The sequence below is a fragment of the Camelina sativa genome, chromosome 9 (assembly GCF_030686135.1).
Source record: "Camelina sativa cultivar CO46 ecotype springtype chromosome 9, ASM3068613v1".
In the NCBI taxonomy this organism is placed as follows: domain Eukaryota; kingdom Viridiplantae; phylum Streptophyta; class Magnoliopsida; order Brassicales; family Brassicaceae; genus Camelina; species Camelina sativa.
In genome coordinates this window covers 3787254-3809302 of record NC_141888.1, presented here as the reverse complement: position 1 = coordinate 3809302, position 22049 = coordinate 3787254, and the positions used below count along the sequence as shown (strand labels likewise).

The window sequence follows — 22049 nt, the reverse complement described above, 5'->3', positions numbered from 1 at the left end:
AGTATCTTATTAAAGTGATATATATACGGTTTTCAGGAAAGCATGGCAAGTTGCAACTGATACTCAGCCTAGTCCGGGCTAACACAACGCACCAGGCCGCGAGGGTTGCAAAGCCTAAGTAACCTCGGCTGCGGGTGGGACTGTGCTAGGGAGGACCGGTCGGGAAGTCTGCAGCTTCCGTCCCTCGACCGGGTCACCTTGGTGCAATTCCACAAGTGGCGTCCCGTGGCTGTCCGATGGCCTTAGTGGTCATAGTACGGTTCGGGGGCGTTACAAACGGTGGTATCAGAGCGGTGTTTTCGAACCCACGAGCACTTGTGCATTTCAATGTTTTATCGAGTAATGTGTCGCAAGAGCATGAAATTTTATCCGGACCGTTTGCTTGACTAGTCTAAGTGGAACCTTAGAATAAATTAAGCATCTAACCTTGTTTCTTGTGGGTTTTAGATGTATTCAGGTGATTCAGGTTGCGGGGCTGGTTCAGGGGATGAGGGGCCGAGACATGAGGATTGTGGGCATCACAATGGGTATTTGTCGACAGAATCAGAAAGTGGCCGAGGGCCGAGTGATTCGAATGACTGGGATGAGGACGGGGTGTTCGACGCGGACGACACCAACTGGTCGATTGAGACCGATCCGTCCGAGTGTTCAGATGAGATAGAGGAAGAAGAAGCTGATCAAGATGATCAGACTATTGTGTTGGAGATTGGTGAGCCGAGCCGTCTTCAAGTTCGAATGGACGCGCAAGGCAAGTTCGAAACTCTACCTGTTGGAGATCATGGGGAGGCGGAGGTGGAGCTCGCCGAACGATTACAAAGGTTGCTGTTAGATCTTGTGGAAGATCAGTCCGACGATGTTAGTCCCGAGGAACACTTGAGGGAGTACCCGGAGACAGTCGAGAAGATTCTCAATTTCTTGACCGATGTGTATGTGCCGGAGGAAGGAGGCAATGCTAGTACTGTGGGAGTGGTACCCGAGATCGGAGGCACTAGCGGTATGGAGCAATTTACGGAGGAGAGACCCGAGACGCTTACGAGGATCCAACTTATGTTACATGAGATGCGCTCACCGGAGCAAGTAAGTGAGGGTGACGGGGAAGTCATGGTACCGGAAGCCAATGGAGAAGAGAATCTGATTGATGGAGACTCTAAGACTGAGAAGCGGATCAGGGAAGTAGAGGTGATCGATCTTGTGTCAAGTGACGATGAGGGGATTCCGACTTTTATAGTGGAACCAAGGAGAGACGGAGACCGAGAAATTGAGGCTAGTACGGAGCCGAGAGGGAATGTGAGGCGATGGGCCAGTTCGAGCCAAGTCGTGAGAGAACGAGGGGAATCGAGTCAAGTTGCACGAGACCGAGGAGAGCCAGACCTCCTAATGCCAGACCAACACGTACCAAGTCAGGCGGAGCAGAATCAGATTGTGCCAAGGCGCAATAGTCCCATTAGAGTTGTACCGTTGCAAATGGTGTTGCCGGGACAAGAGGAGGACCAAGAAGAGGAACCAATTGACGTGGATTTGGAAATGCTCGCTAAGGCGTATGAGCTGAGAAGGCAGAACCGAGAGCAACTAAGGATGGAAATTGGAGAAAGTAGTTCGAGTTTGAAGAGAACAAGGGAGTATTACCAAGAGTTGCAGGCGAAAGGGGAGTTGGAGATGCACTCCATAACGTTCCAACCAAGAGGCAGGCTTAGAGTGCGAGCCACTGCCAGGAAAAGGGTAGTCTACCCAAACCAAGTTCATATGAGGAACACGCCCTATTGCGAGTGGTGCGAAGGCGTGGGGCATTGGACAAGATATTGCTGGAGGCCGGCGTTGAGACGCATGTGTGACCCGACGGACGAGAACTGTGAATGGTGCGGAGAGCGAGGGCACTTTGCCTATCGCTGCCCAAACCCAAACCGCATGAGGTATTGGAGGCGGTGTGAAGCATGTGGGGAACCGGGGCATCCGAACAATCATTGTTGGAGGACGAGGCCTCAACATTTTCCGGACCCGGAGTTTATGGTATGTACCGTGTGTGGTGGAAGAGGACATTATGTTCATGAATGTCCATACCAGATGGTGCGAGAGAGAATGAACTCGACCAATTCATTCGAAGGAACGGGAATGAACCCGATAGGTCGAACCGAAAGAGTTGAAGTGAGCCCGACGAATCAAGCTGGAACCTCGATGTCTGCTGCCTCTACCTCAACCGAGTCTCCCGCCGAACCGCCACCTGATGAGCCAGCCAGGGAATGGGTGTGCACGTGCGAAGCGTGTACTAGGCTCAGGAACAAGTAGGATACTGGGGTGTAAGGGAAGTTTTTTGGGGTTTATGTGTAAGGGTTGGATAGTATTCTTTTGTTGTTTCTAGACTTAACCTCTGTTGTTGTTGTCTAGAATACGAACCCTTAGTATTTTCGGCTAGGATGGTGTAGAACTTGTGTAGCTTTTTCAATCGGTTTGTAAAAAGTACCCTATGTTCTCTAGCCGTAATGTTGTTGGTGTTGTTGGTTTTGTTGTTTAAAACTTCTTGCTAATCCTTGCTTGTTTATCACTTGCTTTGATTGTTGCTTGAGTTTTATAGGTTTGCATAGTTAATATATTGCATAAGCTTTTGCATGATTAACTTTCACGCAATCGATGAGGATTCACGTAAGACACCACTAAGCGCGATCAGACAAAAGAGAAGATGTCCAAGGGAGTCCAAGGGGGTGTTCAGCGGAAGCAGAGCAGCCAGTTTGGAATAATGATGCGAAAAGGAGAATAGAAATGATGAGAAAGGTTGCGGCGAACGCAAAGAAATTCGAGGAAGAAAGAATAGTGCAGAATCGATTGACAATGGCGAAACTAAAGGGGTCGAAGTGAACATGACCCAAAAAGTGCAAGAGAAATAGTGCATGGTCCAAGGAGTGGACAAGGAGGACGCAAAAAGATAATGCGTGAAAAGAAGAGTCTATGAATAGACAAAGAGGGAGCAAAAAAATAATTGGCGGCAAGAGAAACAACATTTCTATGCTAAGGGGCAAGGTATGGGAAAGGTTATCAAACCAAATTTCAAAAGTATGCGAGTTGATGAAGAAGTTCGTAGTGGGGCTCAGAGTAACCTAGGGAGAGGTTTTATGGAGCCAAGGGCATTGGGAAAAGTTGAAAACCAATAGAGCGTGAAGCTAAAAGCGTTGGAGGAGTTAGAAGTCCTAAGGAAGATGAAGTTAAAAGAATTGGAGAAAGAAGATCGAGGTTGAAAAAAAAAAAAAAAACTGGGGGGAACCAAAGGAGCAAAGCACGGTGATTCATAAATTAAAGAGAGTACGGAGTTGTACGAGGAAGTATTAAAACGTTGGAGAAAAGAAAGGAGTCAGGAACAAGCTGAAGAAAGAGAAGTATTGAACTAAGAAGTCCACGTAGTGGGCAAGTCATGAAGCAACAAGGCAAAAGCCTTAGTATTGGAGGACATAAAAATTAAGAGGAGCCAAGGGAATGCTGGAGATGAAGAAGCTTACCAAAAAGCATCAACCACAAATGATCGGGTGTTTAAGAGAAACGGTGGTATAATTGGAGAAGCAAGGCGATGCGAGGAAGCAGCCAAAAGAAGATTTGTTAAGTTGTTGAAGTGATAGTAAACCCAAAGCAATGACATCTGTGTCAAGGAATATTGACATCAACCAAAAAGAAGGAGAAGGCATGAGAATTCGGGGACGAATTCTTATAAGGGGAGGAGAATGTAATGACCCTCACCAAGAATAGAAATTTTAAACAAAAAAAAGTCGAAGAAATGGGACGGAAAAGACCCAAGAAAGAAGAAGAAGGGAAATAAAGGTGAATGGCCCAAGGAAGTCCGGAGAAATATGTGTAAGTCGAAGAATGGCCGAGCCAAGACCGAAGTACCGGACGCACGGTCGAGACCCTAAGTATTTACTAAGACAAGTGGTCGAGAAGATCGAGAAAATTGTCGAGACTCGAGGGAGATGCCGAGTACTCGAGAAAATTGTCGATACTCGAGGGAGTTGCCAAGTACTCGAGAAATTGTCGAAACTCGAGGGATATGCCGAGTACTCGAGAAAATCGTCGAAAGCTCGAGGGAAACTGCCGATGACTCGAGAGAGTGTCGAGATATCCGAGACGTATAGTCAAAGTTGCCCGAGACGTATCGCCGAGGCGTACGGTCCAAATTGCCCGATAGACTGCCGAACGTACCGAGCAGAACGTCCGAACGGTCGAGAAAATGATCTGACCGTGTCGAGAAGCGCCGGAGAGAACGTCGAAGGTGCCGGACGAAGGATCAAACATTTTGGGAAAATTTAGTGTTTCCTCAAAATTTTGACCAATAAAAATTGAGGAAAGTGGAGAATTAAAATAATCAAGGAAGAATTAGTGGGGGGAATTAAAAATTCAAGGTGATTAAGAAGAAATAGTGGGGGAATTAAAAATTCAAGGTGATTAAGAAGAGATAGTGGGGGGGATTAGCTTAATCCAAGGAGATTAGCGGAGTGGCGAAATTCAATTGGCTGAAAGCTTATGATTAAGCTCACTTAACCCACATGCACTAATAAGAAGGGATTACATGCACTAATGGGGAGATTTACATGCACTAATACAAGGAGAATTAGTGGCTTAAGTGGTGAGCTGCCATTGGTGGATGAGCTACATGCCCAACATGCAGCCAAAGAGGACGCCATTTGTCAAAGAGCACTAAGGGGATGAGAGAAGAGCTGAGCTTATAAATAGAGGATGTGGGATTACATTCTCTCATTTCCCAAATTTCTTTAAGTTCATAAGCTCTCTTGTTTCACCTAAAATCGAGAGGAATCAAGAGAGTTATCGAGAGAAAGATCAAGAGTGATCAAGAAGGAGATCGAGAGGAGAAGTGATCGACGCGTACGCTTAGAAAACGCTGAGAAAGGCCGACGGTTGTGCCGACGATCATTGGGGAAAAGAACGGGTTGCGACCGACGTAGCGAGAAGCAGTTGACGCGGAGTAGGAGCGAGTGGTCTGATCGGGTGGTGCTGTGAAGTCCGAGTATCATCGACGATTGCGCAAGAGGTGAGTCTGAGGTAGTGCATGTAGTGTAGTACATGTAGTTGCGATTGGAGTAGGTTGCATGCAAACATGATGGGATTCTTGCTAGAATCATCATGCGAAAATGAAGTGGTTGCATGCAAAATAATTGGGACTCACTCAATACTTGGTTAAAGAAGAATTTGGATGCATTTAAGTAAATTGGACTTACTTAAAATTTGGACAAGGCTATTGCATGCAAATTGGGAGTTGAAGTTTGTTAGCAATTTTTATTGCATAAAAGTCAGATGGGATTAATAGCATGCTAAATGAACCTAAGGGTTTAATGGGTTAAATCGAATGGCCTTGCATGTGTAAATTGGACTAAAGATTTAAACGGTTAAATCTTATTTGGTTGCATGCATATTAGGACTTGTTGCATTTGTTTTGCTTAAGTCGATTATGTTGTTTGCATGCATGTAAAATGATCTTAAGTTGCTTGATCTATTATCTTGCTTCTTGTTGATTATTTCATGATGGGTTTTCTTGTTTGATTGTTTGCATGCGTATACAATAATCCTAAGTTGCTTGATTTCCTATCTCGCTTCTTGTGTGATTATTGCATGATTTGTTCTTGGTCGATTTCTTGCATGCATGCTTGATGAATCGTTGCTTGAATGGAGGTGGTGTTTTATTTTAGCTAGTCTCTTGAATGTGTTTCTTGAGTCGTAGCTAGTGTAATGTGTCGATAATTCTGGTTCCATAAGCGTTTGTCACGCGTGAGTTCCCGACGACCACTCACGCGGGGACATGACGATGTAGCTAAAGGTGGGTTCATGCCGGAGAACTTTGTGGTCTCGGCATGGGAAGGATTGGAACGGAACAGATTATCGAAGGGCCCTAGGAGTAAAGAGTCTAGAGTAATCAAGTGTCCCTTGTTTATGTCTAGTCGTCTTTACATGTTGTGTGTTGCGTGTTGTTAAAGAGTTTAGGGTATTTCAAGTGATCCTTGTTGTACTCTAGACGTCTTGTTTGGTTATTCGGTCAAGGAGTTAGGGTAGTTCAAGAGTTCCTTGTTTATCCTAGTCGTCCTTGCTAGCCGTGTAGAGGATTTAGAGCGTCGAGTCGAGTCGCGTTGATCTAACCTCTCTTGCATGTTGTTGTTTGAATTGCTTCCGCTAAGCTTTTGTTGCGTTGCTTTGATGTTATTTGCTAGTTGTTGTGGCTTGCTAGCTTCTTGGGATTGCCGGGGTAGTCGGTTTGGGAGAGTAATATCCTGTTTAGGATAGAAAGGGGGTACCCAGACTCACTGAGTAATCTTAGATTACTCATGTCTCATTTGTTGTGGTTTTGCAGGGAAACCTAAGTGAGTCTAGAGCCGGAGCAAACGTTAGGGTACCGGATAGGGTTTTCTTGTGTTTCTTGTAAAACCCTATATTTTCTTAAAGAACAAGTGTAAAGTTTTCCGACTATCTTTATATATATTGCTTTAATGGTTTATTTTCGATGAAGTATCTTATTAAAGTGATATATATATACGGTTTTCAGGAAAGCATGGCAAGTTGCAACTGATACTCAGCCTAGTCCGGGCTAACACAACGCACCAGACCGCGAGGGTTGCAAAGCCTAAGTAACCTCGGCTGCGGGTGGGACTGTGCTAGGGAGGACCGGTCGGGAAGTCTGCAGCTTCCGTCCCTCGACCGGATCACCTTGGTGCAATTCCACAAGTGGCGTCCCGTGGCTGTCCGATGGCCTTAGTGGTCATAGTACGGTTCGGGGGCGTTACACATCCCATCGTCCAAAAAACCTCTCTGATACTCATCTAGCAACCTCATCCAAAAAGTAACCGAGAAACAAAGCTTCTTTGCGGTGCAGATGAAGAAACATCTTGAACTTCAGGTTGTTGGACTTCAACTGTTGTTGACTCAATTTCTACAAACGCTGCTTCCATTTCAGCATGATCTTGCGCTTCCAACAGTGGGACATCGTTTAGTCTCCTTGTCTTTGCCCTGCTCTCCGGAGACTACCAAGATATAAAGAAGCAAATCAGCTAACCATGAAAATAACAAAAATGAACAATCAAACATTCATGAACAACAAGAAATACCTCATGAGGACATTTTCTCGAATTATGCCCCTTTTCACCACAAAGACCACAAGTCATTACTCTTCCTTTTCGGTCAACCTTTGTCTGAGACTTCTTCTTCTTGCTTGGTGACTCATTAAGACCCTTGATCCTGGCCTTACCCTTAGGTCTTCCAGCTGGACGTTTATAAGGAGGTGCAGCAATGCGGGGTTTACCAGATTTAACCCAAAATTTGGATCCATTGATGGGTCTTAAACCTCTCCTATATGTCGCTTGCCATTTAGCTGTCAAGTAGTAGTCCGATATATAGTCTTCCACCTCCAGATTCATTTCTCTGATTGCACATACAGCATGACGACATGGTATACCTGTCAAATCCCATTTTCTGCAGGCACAAGTACGCTTTCCGAATGACACTGCATAGCCTGTCCCGAATTCAACAATCTCATACTCTCCACCAGTGCTTGAAATCATTGCACAGTATTTTGCTTCATCACATGATTTCTCCAGCTCCTTCCTTGCCTTCTTTGTGTATTTTGCAGCTTCTTTTCCAGCAATAGTGGACCTGTTGGCAACCCTTTGCATTGCATCCCTTCTAACCAGTTCGAGCATAGTCACAAAGGGCTTCCTCCTTGCAATCTTCAAAGTTCGATTGTATGACTCAGTATGGTTGTTGTGTGTATCAGCACAACAACATCCGACTCTAAAGAATGCCATGCACCATGTGTGTGGATCCTTCTGCATTAAAGTTTTGTGAGCCTGCGGATCAAACTCCTTGAATACAGCCAAATTTTCATTATAATCAGCTTCATTGTAGCTGCTAGCAACTCTCTAGAATAGTGGCTTCAACATATTTTCCTTGTGAAATTTTTTCAAGTTTGAGTAAATGTGCCTAGCACAAGCTCGATGCTCTGCCATTGGTAATTCAGTCGCAACACCATGAATCAATCCTTTGTGCATGTCAGATATAAGAGTGATGTTCTCACCTAACCCCAACCCAAGGTCTTCCTTTAGCTTACGAACAAACCATTCCCAGTTGGGATTGTTCTCACAATCCACCACAGCCCAAGCTATTGGAAAAATCTGGTTGTTCGGATCCCTTCCAACAGCAGTAAGCATCTGTCCTTTCATAGAGTGCTTCAAGAACGTCGCATCCAGACCAATGATTGGTCTGCAGTTCTGCTTCCAAGCACTTCTCAAAGCCTCAAAGAAAATGTACATTTGTGAGAATGCTTCACTACCATCATCCCTTGTTGTTGTATTAATCTCCACAGTAGTACCATCATTCGTTTTACAAAGCTGCAACTCATAGTCTCTTAACCTTGAAAACTGCTCATCACATTCTGCTTGGAGCCTATCAAATATCCGTCTTCTAGCAACTTTAGTCTGGTTTGGTGAGATAATAATGTTGTATCTTCTCTTCATTTCATCTTTTATCTCTGGACCACTCATCTCTGGATCTCTTCTAATATCTTCCAAGAAGAGATCAGCAATTATAGGAGTCTTTATAAGCTCACACCTTCCTGTTGGATGACATAGATGTTCATTATGATAACGCTTCACCATCCACTTCCCAATAGGATTCTCCACTGAACAATAAATTTCCCAATGACACCCTTTTCCTTTACATTTAGCCTCGAGCTTCTTCTTCTCCCACCTCGAGTAAACAACATTACGCCTCGTTTTCAAGATATATTTGATGATGTTCTTCTTAAAATCACTCCCAGAACAGAACAATTGCCTTAAGCTGAACATCAAGTAAATCTCTTCTAACCAACCTCTCAGCTTGTTGTTCTTCATCACCAGATTCATCATTGGTTGCAGGATATTCTTCATCTTCATCCAGAATCTGTTCCTCGTAATTTTCATTGTTGAAAACTTGTATGTCCTCCTCAACAATCTCAGCATCATTCTCACGAATGTCATCTTCACCCTCCGAGTCTGATGATTCAGATAATCCAGCATCTGATTTCTGGCCATCACTACCTTCATCTTCACTCACATTATCCTTAAGAACTAATTTTGCATCTTCTATCACCTTTTCCGCAGGTAATGTGCCCTCAAGTGAATCTGCGTCTGCCTTTTCAAAAAATATGTCTATCTCTCCCATCCAACGTCCTTTTGCAACCAACTTCTTCTTATTAGCATCAACATTTTTGAACAGTGGCATCCTATCTGATAATTCCTCAAACGGTAGCTTGTACCACATTTTCCCAATGTTTTTGACTTGCTTTTCAAGCAAATATATGAGTACATCTTCGAAGATTGTAACAGAATCCACCTCTACTACTTCAACTTTTCCATCAACGTAGTTTAACACTCCACCGTCGGTTTTGAAAATGCCAGAATGATGACATTTCACCTTAACTTTAATCTTCTCACTACAAAAAATGAGAAGAAAAAGATATAAGCCAAAAAAGACAATTAAAACAGTGTCTGCAAATTATTTTTCACCCAACATGAACAATGTATAAAGGCAAAACAAAACCCCACAACTTTCACTTTAACCCGACAACTATTATATAAACAAAGACCCGACATTTTCAGGAATAAACCCAAATCAAGCCCATAAAGTTCTCGACAACAACCCTACAAACCCACTTGCTCAGATCCACAAAGATGTAAAGAAATCAAAACCGACAACAACCCTACATTCTCTGATTGCTCAGTTGCTCAGATCCACAAACATGTAAAGAAATCAAAACCGACAACAGATAACTTAGAATATACCTCATTGGAACGAGAATCAATACACGACTTTGTCTTCTAGCTCGATTTCAAGTAGCGATTTCACCACATTACACTTTGGTAGTCTCAATTGTTTATTTTCTCAAAGTAAACCCTAAGTGAAAAAGGGGGATTTTTCTTCACCACAGGTCGATAAACGAAGATCTTTTTAACTTTTTAGTTGTTACTGACGATGAAATTTGTTGGATCTTAATAGATTGGGTATTTAGATAATTAAGGCCCAATTAATTTGATCCATTAAAAAAACCAAAATCGGGTCGGGTCTTAAGTATTTGATTCGGGTCGGTATTCGTCAAGCGGGTTCAGTTAATTGGGTCTGGATGAGTCAACGGCGAGTCAATGCCGGAGATCGGCGACCGGTTACCCGGGATTCAATGTTAATGATGTTAAACGCATAACCTTATAAACCTCGTACATGTGGTCATGCAAAACATTAAGTTGGTGTAGCTGAGTATCCATTAGTTTACTTCAGATGTGTAGCCATGTGTTCGACAATAGTCTGTGTAGCTGACAATCTTTTTTCCTTTCTGTTATTTGTTAGATCTTTAAATTCTAGTTTTCGTTCATGTTTCTTTCTTCCTTAAATTGAGAGAATATAAATCCAGAAAGAACTCTTATCAAATCTTATTAGGTTTTTGATGAATAAATCGAATTCAAATCTACACATTGGGTTCTTAGAAAATGTAAGAGGAATAAGATGAAGTTCTCGGTCTTTTTTTTTTTTTTAATTACTTATTTTTGTTTTGTTTGAAAACAAATAGAAATTTAATATTCTTAAAGACAAAATTGTAATTTTAAAATAATAATACATACTAGAATATAACCCGTGCTCTAGCACGGGTTGAAATTTCTTTTGTTTATCATGTAATTTTTATTCAAAAACATCATATATGTGATTATTTTATTTATTTTAAAAGTTTTTTTGGATGGAATACTATGCCAAATCATATGCTGAATATGAATTATGAAAATAACATATATTTTGTAAGATCTATTCTAGTAGATCTAGATAATTAACTCGTGGCATACCACAAGTTAAGTTATGTGATAAAAAATTAATTTATTTTTTTTATTTGATTTGTTAAGTGTTTAAAATTATACATTATATTTTGATTGTTAATATTGTGAGTTAACCCGTAGTATACCGCATATTAATGTAACGTATGTTTGTCAAAATCATCTTAACCGAGAAAAAGCCTACGAAACAACATTATTCTAAACTTTAATTTAATTTTAGAAATCATATTTCTTGAAATTTTAACCTTTGCTCATATTTCTTGGAATTATTTCATATTATAGTGACATATTATTGATTCGTGCTATAACAAATCAAATTAGAGTGTTTATAATTTTTAACTTTTTGATCTATCATATATTTATGATATTTTTAAAAATATCAAATTAAACTATTTGAAAATATTTCAAATTAATTTAATTTAAAAGTTTAAAATATATTAAACTATACAACTCAACAAAGAAATATATGAAATTGAATTTAAATATTCAAATTTTGTTCCGTTACTCAGTTAAAATTTTAGTTTAATAGATATTTTTTTAAAGAATAATATTACTAAAGCTTGAATATTTTATGGATTGAACAATTTTTTTGGTATGAATAGAGTGTATTTCGGTGAATGAAAATGTCAATGATTTATACTAAAAGTTTGGAGGAGTGTTAGGTAAAATATTATTTCGTTTTAATTAATTTTCGAGATTTTATTATATATATTTTTTAATTGCCTAAAAGTATATATGGCCTAACAGTATATGGTTGTTAGAGATTTTATTTCTTTTAAGTTGTATTATTCTTGGGATATTCTTTTTAAATGTATCTATGTATAAGTTAACCCATATAACCTATTTTGTAACCAACTAATGAATCAAATAATAACTATAACTTTATAACTTATAACTATTATATAGTCTACCAAAAAGAAGTTGTGTACTTTCGAAATATTAAATAGGGGATGCCAGGTATTAAACTTACAATATTTAAAAATTGGGATATTAATCAATCTTAATTAATTAATGAAGTATTATTTTCAACTTTAAAAAAACAGGTATTATTTGTCCAAAATAAAAATAGATAAAGTACTTTTAAGCTTTTTTCCCAATGAAGAATTGTTCTTTTAGTCTTGATTTTGAAGCCAAGGTGCCAAATTTGAATTCTATAATGCAATTTTTTTTTTTGAATTCTATATTGTAACTATGCCCATATTTTTGTGGCTATTGTGTTAATATCTATAGGGAAAAAAATATTGTGTGGCTAACTGATAATTGTTGCTATCCGCCGTTAAGTTGCTACAAGTTAACCACAAAATATTTTGTGGCACTTAGTCACATAAACATATAGCCACGTTTTTTCCCTTTTGCGTTTGGTTAAATTTAGTAATCTCATTTGAAAAATGGAGCATCTTTACAAATGTCTCTTTTGCTGTACTCGTTTTCAAAGTTTCTCCTTTCAGTTGTCCATTTTTATCTCATAACATTTCCATATCATGCAAATAATTAAGTTTCTTAGAACTTAATTTTAAATCTCATAACATTTCCGTATCTCGTCATAGGATAAGAATCTCGTCCAAGTATTTCTAAATGATTTATAAGGGTTTACAAGATTTTATAAGATTATAAAATATTTATGAGATTGTACACATATTTATAAGATTTTACACACATTTTTTTTCTATAAAAATACATTTGTATGTATTTATAAATTTAAAAAGCAAATGTGAACTTAAGCAATTATGGTATTTTAACATACCACAAGTCTAGGGTTAACTGTGTTATTGTATTTATCTTGAACTAAATAATACTCATTTTATTCCTTATTAATTCAATTTTTAGAAAAGAAAATTATTGCGAAAAGCCATAAAATTTAGTTTTTCATTTATTTTAATTAGTTATCAATGATAAACTGTAAACTTTAATTGAAATAATTGAATATTATTAGTTTAAAGGTTTGAAACAATGTTAATTACAAAATGATGTATTTATGATAATTTATAATACTCCTTCTGTTCCAAATTATAAATCTTTTAGTCTTTTATTTTTGTTTCATTTTATAAGATTTTTTTAAAGTTCAATGCATTATTTATGTTTATTTAGTATATCATGACTATTTGTATTCTGCAGTCTTTTATCTAATTGGTTAAACTCTTTTAAATAAATATTAAATAATATTATGTCATGTATAAATAAAAATACATTTATAGTTTCTTAAACTTTGTGATTTTAAATAAAAAAAATCTTATAAAATAGAACAGAGGGAGTATATTGTTTTTCATATCCGTAAAAAAAAAACTAGATTTTGGATTTAAGGAGTACCATTATGTCAACAACAACATGTCATGATACCATGTCATGATATGTAAGGGTTTTAAAATTAAGATATTCTACGAATCTTAAACGCATATACAAAAAACACAAACAAACAAATACTACTACGAAGCGTAAGCGTTGCTTTTTGCATTTAAAACTAGGATCGGACCCGCGCTACAGCGCCGGGGAATATTTATAGATATATACGATTCATAACAGATTGAAATATGTTACATTTTTATTTTGCTATATCACGGTTGATTATTGGAAACTATATATTTGTGTAAAGAGTTAGGATAAAATAGTATTAAATAATAAAGAAAATATAATAAATAATAATATAATGAGTTTTGATATAACAAAAAGAAATAAACTGAAAAAAAAAATAGCACTACGAAGAATATTTGCGGATACTACGATCCATAACAGACTGTATATACTATTCATTTTCATTTTCATTTCCAATATTATTGTAAGAAGTTTGAATAAAATAAAAGATAAAAAAAAAAACAATCTGAGTAAATGGTATTATGATGAGTTAGGATTAGAAGAAGAAATTAAACATATTTAATATTAAAAAATTTTAAGAGTACAATTGAGAGTAAAATAATTACGTAAGGACATACAATATAAATGAGAATGAAAATTACCAAAATTTCATTTAGAAAAACCATAATACCGACTAAAAAGAAACTTGTGTGACACATGCAAGTATTATTTCCCTTAAGTAAGAAAATACATAGTATTTGGCTCAATAAAATATATAAATAGTATAGTTAACTATAGTTTTCTCCAAGATAATATTTTCACATTTAAAAATTCTAATTACTTAGTTGTTTTTTTCTATGTGTGGCCATTCCCCTTAGTTCTCATCATCCAGAATTCCTTTGCTCCATTGCTTCTTGCTTGGAAGAAAATGTAGTTGCATCAACAATAAAATTTTCTTGAACCTGTTGTAAATAAATAAGAGCATAGATTGTATAAGAAACTTAACAATTTGACCATTATAAGAATAAAATTTTGTATAGTTGCAATTTCTCAAATGAGTCCCAATCCTGTAAAATAAGAACAATTTACCTTTTAAACATGGTTAGGATAATTTAATCTTTAAACATCTCAATATAATATATTTTTTAAACATATGAATATGATATATAACATCTGAATATGCTAATGAAGGTGTAGTGATGGAATTAGTTTAGAAAATCTGTGAAAATAAGATAATTTGGAAATTAAGATTGTATATATAAAGAATATGATTCCAAAAAGAATATGATTCCAATTGTGCTTTTGGGATTGACGCAATTGCAAACTAAATAATGGAATATATTTATGATATTATGAGATTTGTATTATTTCTATTAATTATTAATTATGCTAATTAAAGAATATATTTAAAAAGTTTGAAAGAATTGTAGTTAGTATAAATTCGAATGTGCTATTATATTCACTCAAAAGATTATATTAATTGTAATAGTTTCCAAAATCTAGGACAGTAGGACCTATCAATATTTGCTAAATCAATATCCGATGTTTCTGAAATATTTTTGTTAAGTCTGTTCTAGCAGTTAATGATGATTTGAATTAATTTTTATTGTTAACATTTTAGTAAATGTTAATTTTATACGATTAATCTATAATAAGTACTTAATTTTATAAGTTACCAAAACTTTAGGACAAAACAATATCTTTGAAATTAATATGTCATATTTATAGAATATTTTGTTAAGATTTTTTATGGCAATTAATGATAATTTTATTTATATTTTTATCAGTTGTGATGGTGAATATATAGTTTGTTTTTAACCCATTCTGTATAATTTAGTATAGTCTGGTGGTGAGAGGCTGAGTTCGATGTACGACTTGGTCTTGGGTTCGAACCCACTCAATTTTTTTTAGTTAAGAGTAAATTACTAAATTATCCTTATCTTCTTCCTTAAGATTAGATTTTTGCAGATTCCATTTCTGCAAAATCACGCTAGCACTTGATTTTTTTCATGATTTTATGAGTTTTGCACAGAACTGTATGTTAGATCCATCAATTAATCATTATCTCATTTTTTTTATCGAACATGGCATAATTCCGGTGAATCCCCACCGGCAAGCGCCTTCTCCAACGTTGTTATTTGTCCAGCAAAGGATCATGAGGGAAACAAATTGAATTCTCCAATACACATATGAGATTCTAAAATTATGTTCATCGGGGGGAAAAATTGGAAAAAAACAAAAAAAGCTCACTTGTTAAAAATGTGAAACCCATTTATGATTCTATTTAGGATTCTATTGTCGTAATTGGCTATAACTACAAAATACAAACTATCCGATTGATAACTTTCGGGTAATTTAAAAAATTAAACCCGACTAAGACATGATTAAGTACTAATCTACCCTTAATGACAATGTTTTCTAGTCTAAGTCTGATGGCAATTTTGGTAGTGGGAGAAGTTGTACTTCTCTTTTACTATAATAGAGATAGCACATCAGTGAATTGTTTGTTTTGAAATGATGTAAATTGTCATGTAAATGTAATTAATATAGGAACTCAAACAAATGATTTTTTTTTTTTTTCTAATATCAGAATAGATCTCCAGGTTTATAGAAAAAGTCTGAAACTAATCCAGGATGGATAAACCCTTTTTCAAATGGCCGAAGTTACCACATAGTAAATGAGAAGCAATTTGTATTTAGATATCGCGTCACTGGGTGTCAACAACAAAACAATGGCCCTTTCAGGCTGGCAGAACACAACACTATTATGTTAGCCAACAAAACGATGGCCCTTTCAGGCAGAAATATCGATGTGTTTATCGTTAAGATGTGCCAACAAAACGATGGCCCTTTTCAGCTCTTATTAGCGTAAAAAGTGAAATCGAACAAAATCTAATCTTTTCCAAATTACATAAGCCTCGTGATCCTCGTGTTACGTTTGCCAACAAAGCATGGCCCGTTTAGGTATGAAAAGAAGTGCTCCATCATGCTTTTAGCGTTGGTAAATTATGAGATAAAAGTTTCTATGACATAAACATTGATGTTACTGGAAAATAATGGCGTAATTATTAACATGACTATTGACTCCTAGTCTACTACGCTGGTATAGCTTCGGTTATATCCGGTTTCATGTATGTATGTGCCTCCACACATCTTTGTTTTCATAAACATAATGGGTCAAAGGCCCGTTAAAAGCCTACTCCATATGGGTGATGTAGTCGAGTTGATTAACGATGTCGCATTATTTTGATTCTAGTACGTTGTCGTTTACGAGTCTCTCTTTCATATACTGTATGTAAAATCAAATTTTCTCCGGTGGATAATGCAGTGAAGGGACGACGATGATTCAATTCTTCGGACTTTTTGGTGGCAGAACAGCAGGTATTCAATTCTTACAAGCTCCTGTTCTTCACCCGGTAATGTACCATTAAACTTGAAATGTTTGTTTGTGCAATAGTGATAGTATTTTGTCATTCTGCTTAAAATGTCTTCAACAAAAATCAACAGATGGCTGAAGGGTTATTCAACTTTGTGATAGCTTGGACACTCATGTTTGCTCGCAGTTTGACCGAAACGGCTATATTTTAGCGTCATGCTGTTAAAGGCCCATTAGAAGTTCTAAAAAGAAGTTGTAAAATTCATTGGTCTGATATGAAACATAACCATGTTTCAAATGTTAGCATTTTTGATAACTTTTTTATTTATTTATATGTGTGTAGTGTCCCATACTCCCATGGTTGCATTTTTCTTTTTTTTTTGGTTCAAACTCCCATGGTTTGCTTAACTTTATAAAGTTCACTGTTAACTTTGCAAAAAAAAATAATTTTGGAAATCGATAGTTTATTTCAAATCAGCTTGGCAATCCAAGATCCCACACAATTAAACCAAAAAGAAAAAAGATCCCACACAAAGTAAAATATAATTTGTTTTGTTACCACTAAAAATTAATATTACTGTGTAATTTAATCTGATGGGACTGGATCAACGATCAGGGTTTGGATACGATCAACGACCTTTGCTTTATCGGGACAGCCATGACCATCGCCATGCTGATACACGCATTGCGACATGCGAGCCAAGTTCATTGCAACTTCCACAAAATCTTGAGAAAGTAACGATGAACTGCGTGTCGCCGTTCTTGCTTCGTAGTTCATCTCGTTCCACGTGTGACTTATCATCTGCTGCACGTGCACACGTGCCTCTTCCTCCGAAGCTCCAGTCTCATGCATGTAACATTGAACCGATTTGAGAACGTCTCCTCTCGCCAATTCATCCTACATACATTTTACCAAACACATTCACGTACGTGAAAAGCAGACTTTCGTCTTCCTAGTTCAGGTTGTCGATTTTAGAAACTTTGGTTTCATTTATGACTTACAACTTACAGGATCATCATATAATCTTCTTGTGAATTATAGTCATATGTGATTTATAAAATATAACTAGAAGGTAAGAGAGATCATTTACCGACGAAGTTGCAAGGTCATTAGATAGACGGAACACACTGGCAGAGCATCCGACGACTTGTTGTCGTTGTTGGACCAAAGACTCCAAAACTTGAATCGAGATTTGGTCAGGGAAAGCACAGTAAAAGTGGATTAAGATTGTTGGAGCAGAAATTGAAACCCTGGCATTTTGCATGTATTCTTCTAAGCTTGGGTTGTATCCTCCTTTCTACCACTTTGCTTCTAGTAGAAACGCTTTACATAAATCTGCCCACTAGTTTCAACAAATACATAATACAACTAATACTATATATAATATCCATCAATAATTAAGAAAGAAAATATGAACTTACCGATTTTTTGAAATAAGGTATGACGTCAATATTTTTATATTTAAGAACATCACATCCCATGGCATTAATTTCATTGTACAAAGTAAGAAAACACAACTTCATGTATTCGGGGAGCTCATCCAGACGATTTACATCCCAACTGCAGATATAAGTTGTAAATAATGAATATCATGAGAATTTTTTTGATTTGTTTTTGGTTCAAACGAAAAAAATAGATAACTAAAATCCTAATTAAAAATCTATCATCAACATATCACTATTTTAATAATTTTATTTACAAAAACGAAAAAACTATAATTCTAATAAAAGGGGTTATTGAATTTTTAATTTTTTTTGGGCAACCGGGTTTTTGAAAAATATTTATGCGAATTAGTGTGTGAAAATGATTATTTAAATATTGCTTTTAAACGGAAACTGCATATTTTACACACATATATGCTCATATATATATTTGGATAATGTTATATAGTTTTGATAATATACCACGAAAATTGAGGATAAATATAAGTAGTAGAGTGTACTTACTTTTCAACCAAAGCCGTGAAGAGCTCTAGTTCTTCAAGAGTGCCATAGATATCGTAGATATCGTCAATAGCTGTAATAAGTGCAGCAACTATAGCCACGATCCGTCGGACATATCCAAATTGTGGCTCGTGTATCATTCCAACGGTCCAAAAATAATTTTCAACAATTCTGTCTCTTACAAAGTGAAGTTGACTACCCAAACCTGTTTCCTTCCACCAACTTCATATAATTTAAGGGAGAGGATTAGAAAGAGTATATATAAAATACCAATGTGAGATACCAAAACCATCAGTTATTCTGTTGATCTCCATTACCTGGAAACGTATTTGACATCTTCTTGATGAGCAGTTTGTACCATATTGAAATCGATTTTGGCAAATTCCAGCAAAAAAGGATTCATGTCATGTTTCTTCTGGTATGCATCTATGAACCATCTCATCTCTAGCCTTCTCATTCTCCAATGATACGGCATTTCTAACGCATGGATCGCCATCTCACGTACCTCAACGTTTAACGTTTCACTTTCAACGAATTTTCTTATTTTTTCTGTTGCAAAAGGTCTAATGACTTTATGCAATTTTGTATCCAATTTCGTGGAGAGATACGAGGCTTCGTACAAAGTGATGATGCTTTTAATATCTTCACTCTTGAACGTATTACTTTTTATTTTGTCGATGATCACATCAAATATATCTGAATAAATGGACATTAATATTCTAGTTATATACAATGAAACTATGAACTTCGTTTCTACTGAATATGAAAATACTAACCTTCAGAGACATCAAAGCCATGTTGTCTGAGAAGTCGGAATTCTAGTGCAGTTACATGTAAATCTTCTTCCTTGTCACATTTCCAAGTATTTTTACCATTTTCATGATGAAAATTTGCTAAAATGTTATTTATTTCTAGCTCAAAGTAATACGAAACCCCAAGTTTTTGCAAATCATCGACGAGCTCTAATTGTTCGAGACGGCTCTTCGTCTCTACAGCATCTAACATCTTCTTCACTCTTTTCTTCAACACGTGTCTAGTCATCCTTTCTTTTTCATTCTGTATCCATCATATTATAACTAATTAGTAAGTCCTCTTTAATACTACGCTAATTAAAAATAAATTAGGGGAAGCAAATCAGATTTATGATAGCATATATTTACATCATTTGTGTGAAATAATTAATCAATATTTATCATGAACCCTTTAACAATTTTTCTTAACTTAATGTTTATACTAAACCAGAGTTCATGAGTGAAATGGTTTGTCAAATAAAATTCATCCAATAAAGTCATGACATATTACTTTTTCCATATAATAACAACAGCTTAATTAGTCAAATATCATTCTAGCTAATATATGTTTTGTAGTTATATATATATATATGTCGATAGATAAATTTAAACTAGTTACATTTAGCTATTTAAACTTTGTAATTAAAAATCTCATCAAATAAAGCGTTAAGAATGATGAATAATTCACCGCATATTTGTTCTCGATGGAGAGCAGATAACTATGGTCCCATGAAGAAGGTTGATAGTTGCCGGAGCGTCGTCGGAGGTCAACATGATTAGCATCCGGCCTCGTTTTTGACATAGATTTGCATATGAAACGCTGAGGACGTTGAAGACGAGACTTGTGGACAGTGGCATTTTGGTAAACAGGAGCTAAACCCATGCATAAAGTAGCCATTGATTTAGTAGAAGAGATTTATTGAATACATTGAGAACACATGTACAACTTTATATAGACAAAGTCAGAATAAAAAATAAATATATATTAAAACAATTTTCATAAATAGCACATAAATAAATAAATTTTGTTTCTAAGTTTGACACATCATTTCTAAAGTTTCAAAAATAGTACCATGCTTTCAAATTAAACTTTCATACTTAAACTCTAATCTTCAAAACTATATCATGCATATAATTGTAATTGTGTCAAGTAGTGCTATTTTTGGAAATTTATGGAGTATGTGTTATTTTGTTATAAAACTTGTGTCAAAGCTATTTTAGGGTATGTGCTAAATTAGGAAACAAAACTTATTTTGTGTTATTGGTGAGAACTGTGAGGAATTCCTCAAAATACCATACTTAAAGTTTTTTTTTCTTCCAAAAATACCACAGACACATAAATAAATTGATTTTTAAGAGTATATAATTTTTTTTAGGTTTGGATTGACACTTATATTTTTTTTTTTTTTTTTAAAGTGGATTGATTGATTGACACTTATAAGTGTGGTATTTTTGGAAAAACTTATTTTAGTGGTAAATTTCCCATAAAAAAAATTGATATTCTGAGAGTAATCTATTAGTTTGAAGTTCTATATTATTAACTAACATATTATATATTGCTCTCTCTATTTTACAAGATTACCAGATTTTTTAAAACTATATTCACTAAAATAGCAACTTTTTTTGTTTGACCGCAACTTCACCCAATTTTTTGTCGATACTCTTTTGATAATGTCTATTTTGTATAATGACGTTTATCTAACTAAAATAATCCAGGTTATATACCTAATTATAATTAAATCTAAATTTATTTGTAAGGGTAAGGGAAACTATATGATTTAATATAAATTAATATAAAACATGTTACTTGTATATAATAATTGATAATAATTGAATTAGCTCATATTTTTTATATACATTTATAAGTCCCATGATAGACGATCTTATTATGTTCCATCTCGAACATAATCACGGTTTAGGACAGACGATAAGTTCTATTTGGGACACCCTACTTAGGTCAACAAACTTCAAAACAATGATACTGTATATCATTTTTTTTTCTATACAATTTCAACTCATAATTAGTTAACAATTAGTGGATTGATTTGTTTTCTCTTTTATACGACTCGAAATCATTATTTTCTAATGTAACAAAGTATAGAGATATAAAATGTTGATTGGCTTTTAGGTGACACACTTACCACCTCGTTGTCAGGAAATATTACGTTTATAGGAAACTAAACTATGCTATTGAAAAATTGTAGTGTAATACAGTAAAACCTCTATAAATTAATAAGGTCGGGACAATAATATTTTATTAATATTTATCGATAAATTAATATTTACAATAATATTTTATTAATATTTATCGATAAATTAATAAAATATTAATTTATGAAAAGATTTTTTCATGTTTCATAATTTTGAATATTTTTAATTAATAATAAAATACTTTGTTATAATTCACACTTTCATATAATTTCGACTATTGTAATATGATTGATGTCAATAGTTTAGTAGATTATCCAGGTGAAAATGATAAATGTTTAGAAGTTTAGAGTTTAGAAGAAATTAATGTTACTATCCTTCATGATGAAGTCCAAAAATATATTAAAGTATCTTTAGAACCAATTACACGTAAAGAAACAACTATCGCGTACAAAACACTCCATAATTTTTGGATGCAATTTGAAAAAACAATACGAAAGATTATAGATGAGTTCCAACAAGAATGCAAATTCAAGAATAGACAAACTCTAATATAGCCGTATTTCACTAAATATTTTTAAATATATATATATATTTAGTTTATATCATTATTAGTTTATGATATTGATGGGACCATAGTTTTACAAAAGATTTTTAAAAAGGTATTAT

General features: G+C 35.4%; 2 protein-coding genes and 1 pseudogene across 3 annotated transcripts; all 3 read right to left on the bottom strand.

Moving 5' to 3' along the window:
- Nucleotides 1–6812: 6812 nt before the first annotated feature.
- Nucleotides 6813–9802, bottom strand: LOC104714967 (uncharacterized; annotated as a pseudogene).
- Nucleotides 9803–16944: 7142 nt separating this feature from the next.
- LOC147937688 (beta-myrcene/(E)-beta-ocimene synthase 2, chloroplastic-like) lies at nt 16945–17762 on the bottom strand. Its single transcript, XM_087466542.1, has 2 exons — nt 17589–17762; nt 16945–17395 (listed from the first exon to the last, which is right to left on the bottom strand). The coding sequence occupies exons 1-2, from the start codon at nt 17760–17762 to the stop codon at nt 17084–17086; spliced, it is 486 nt and encodes a 161-aa protein (XP_087322668.1). The 3' UTR covers nt 16945–17083.
- LOC104710352 (beta-myrcene/(E)-beta-ocimene synthase 2, chloroplastic-like) lies at nt 17696–20323 on the bottom strand. Of its 2 annotated transcripts, none has more exons than XM_087466544.1 (6): nt 19921–20323; nt 19218–19497; nt 18759–19137; nt 18445–18663; nt 17920–18058; nt 17696–17833 (listed from the first exon to the last, which is right to left on the bottom strand). In XM_087466544.1, exons 1-6 carry the CDS (start codon nt 20128–20130, stop codon nt 17810–17812), a joined length of 1251 nt encoding a protein of 416 aa, XP_087322670.1. In that variant the 5' UTR covers nt 20131–20323; the 3' UTR covers nt 17696–17809. The 2 variants fall into 2 exon arrangements, with proteins under 2 accessions (XP_087322670.1, XP_087322669.1); XM_087466543.1 differs by having other exon boundaries at nt 17701–17840.
- Between the last annotated feature and the right edge of the window lie 1726 nt (nt 20324–22049).

Bases quoted from the DNA above. Each gene is read 5' to 3' on its own strand.
- LOC104710352 (XM_087466543.1), bottom strand. From the start codon at position 20,130: ATGGCTACTTTATGCATGGGTTTAGCTCCTGTTTACCAAAATGCCACT. The intron at 18,059-18,444 runs GTAAGTACACTC...TTATATCTGCAG, and splicing joins TTCACGGCTTTGGTTGAAAA to TTGGGATGTAAATCGTCTGG. The intron at 17,841-17,919 runs GTAAGTTCATAT...TGTTGAAACTAG, and splicing joins TACCTTATTTCAAAAAATCG to TGGGCAGATTTATGTAAAGC.
- LOC147937688 (XM_087466542.1), bottom strand. From the start codon at position 17,762: ATGCAAAATGCCAGGGTTTCAATTTCTGCTCCAACAATCTTAATCCAC. The intron at 17,396-17,588 runs GTAAATGATCTC...AAATGTATGTAG, and splicing joins ATGACCTTGCAACTTCGTCG to GATGAATTGGCGAGAGGAGA.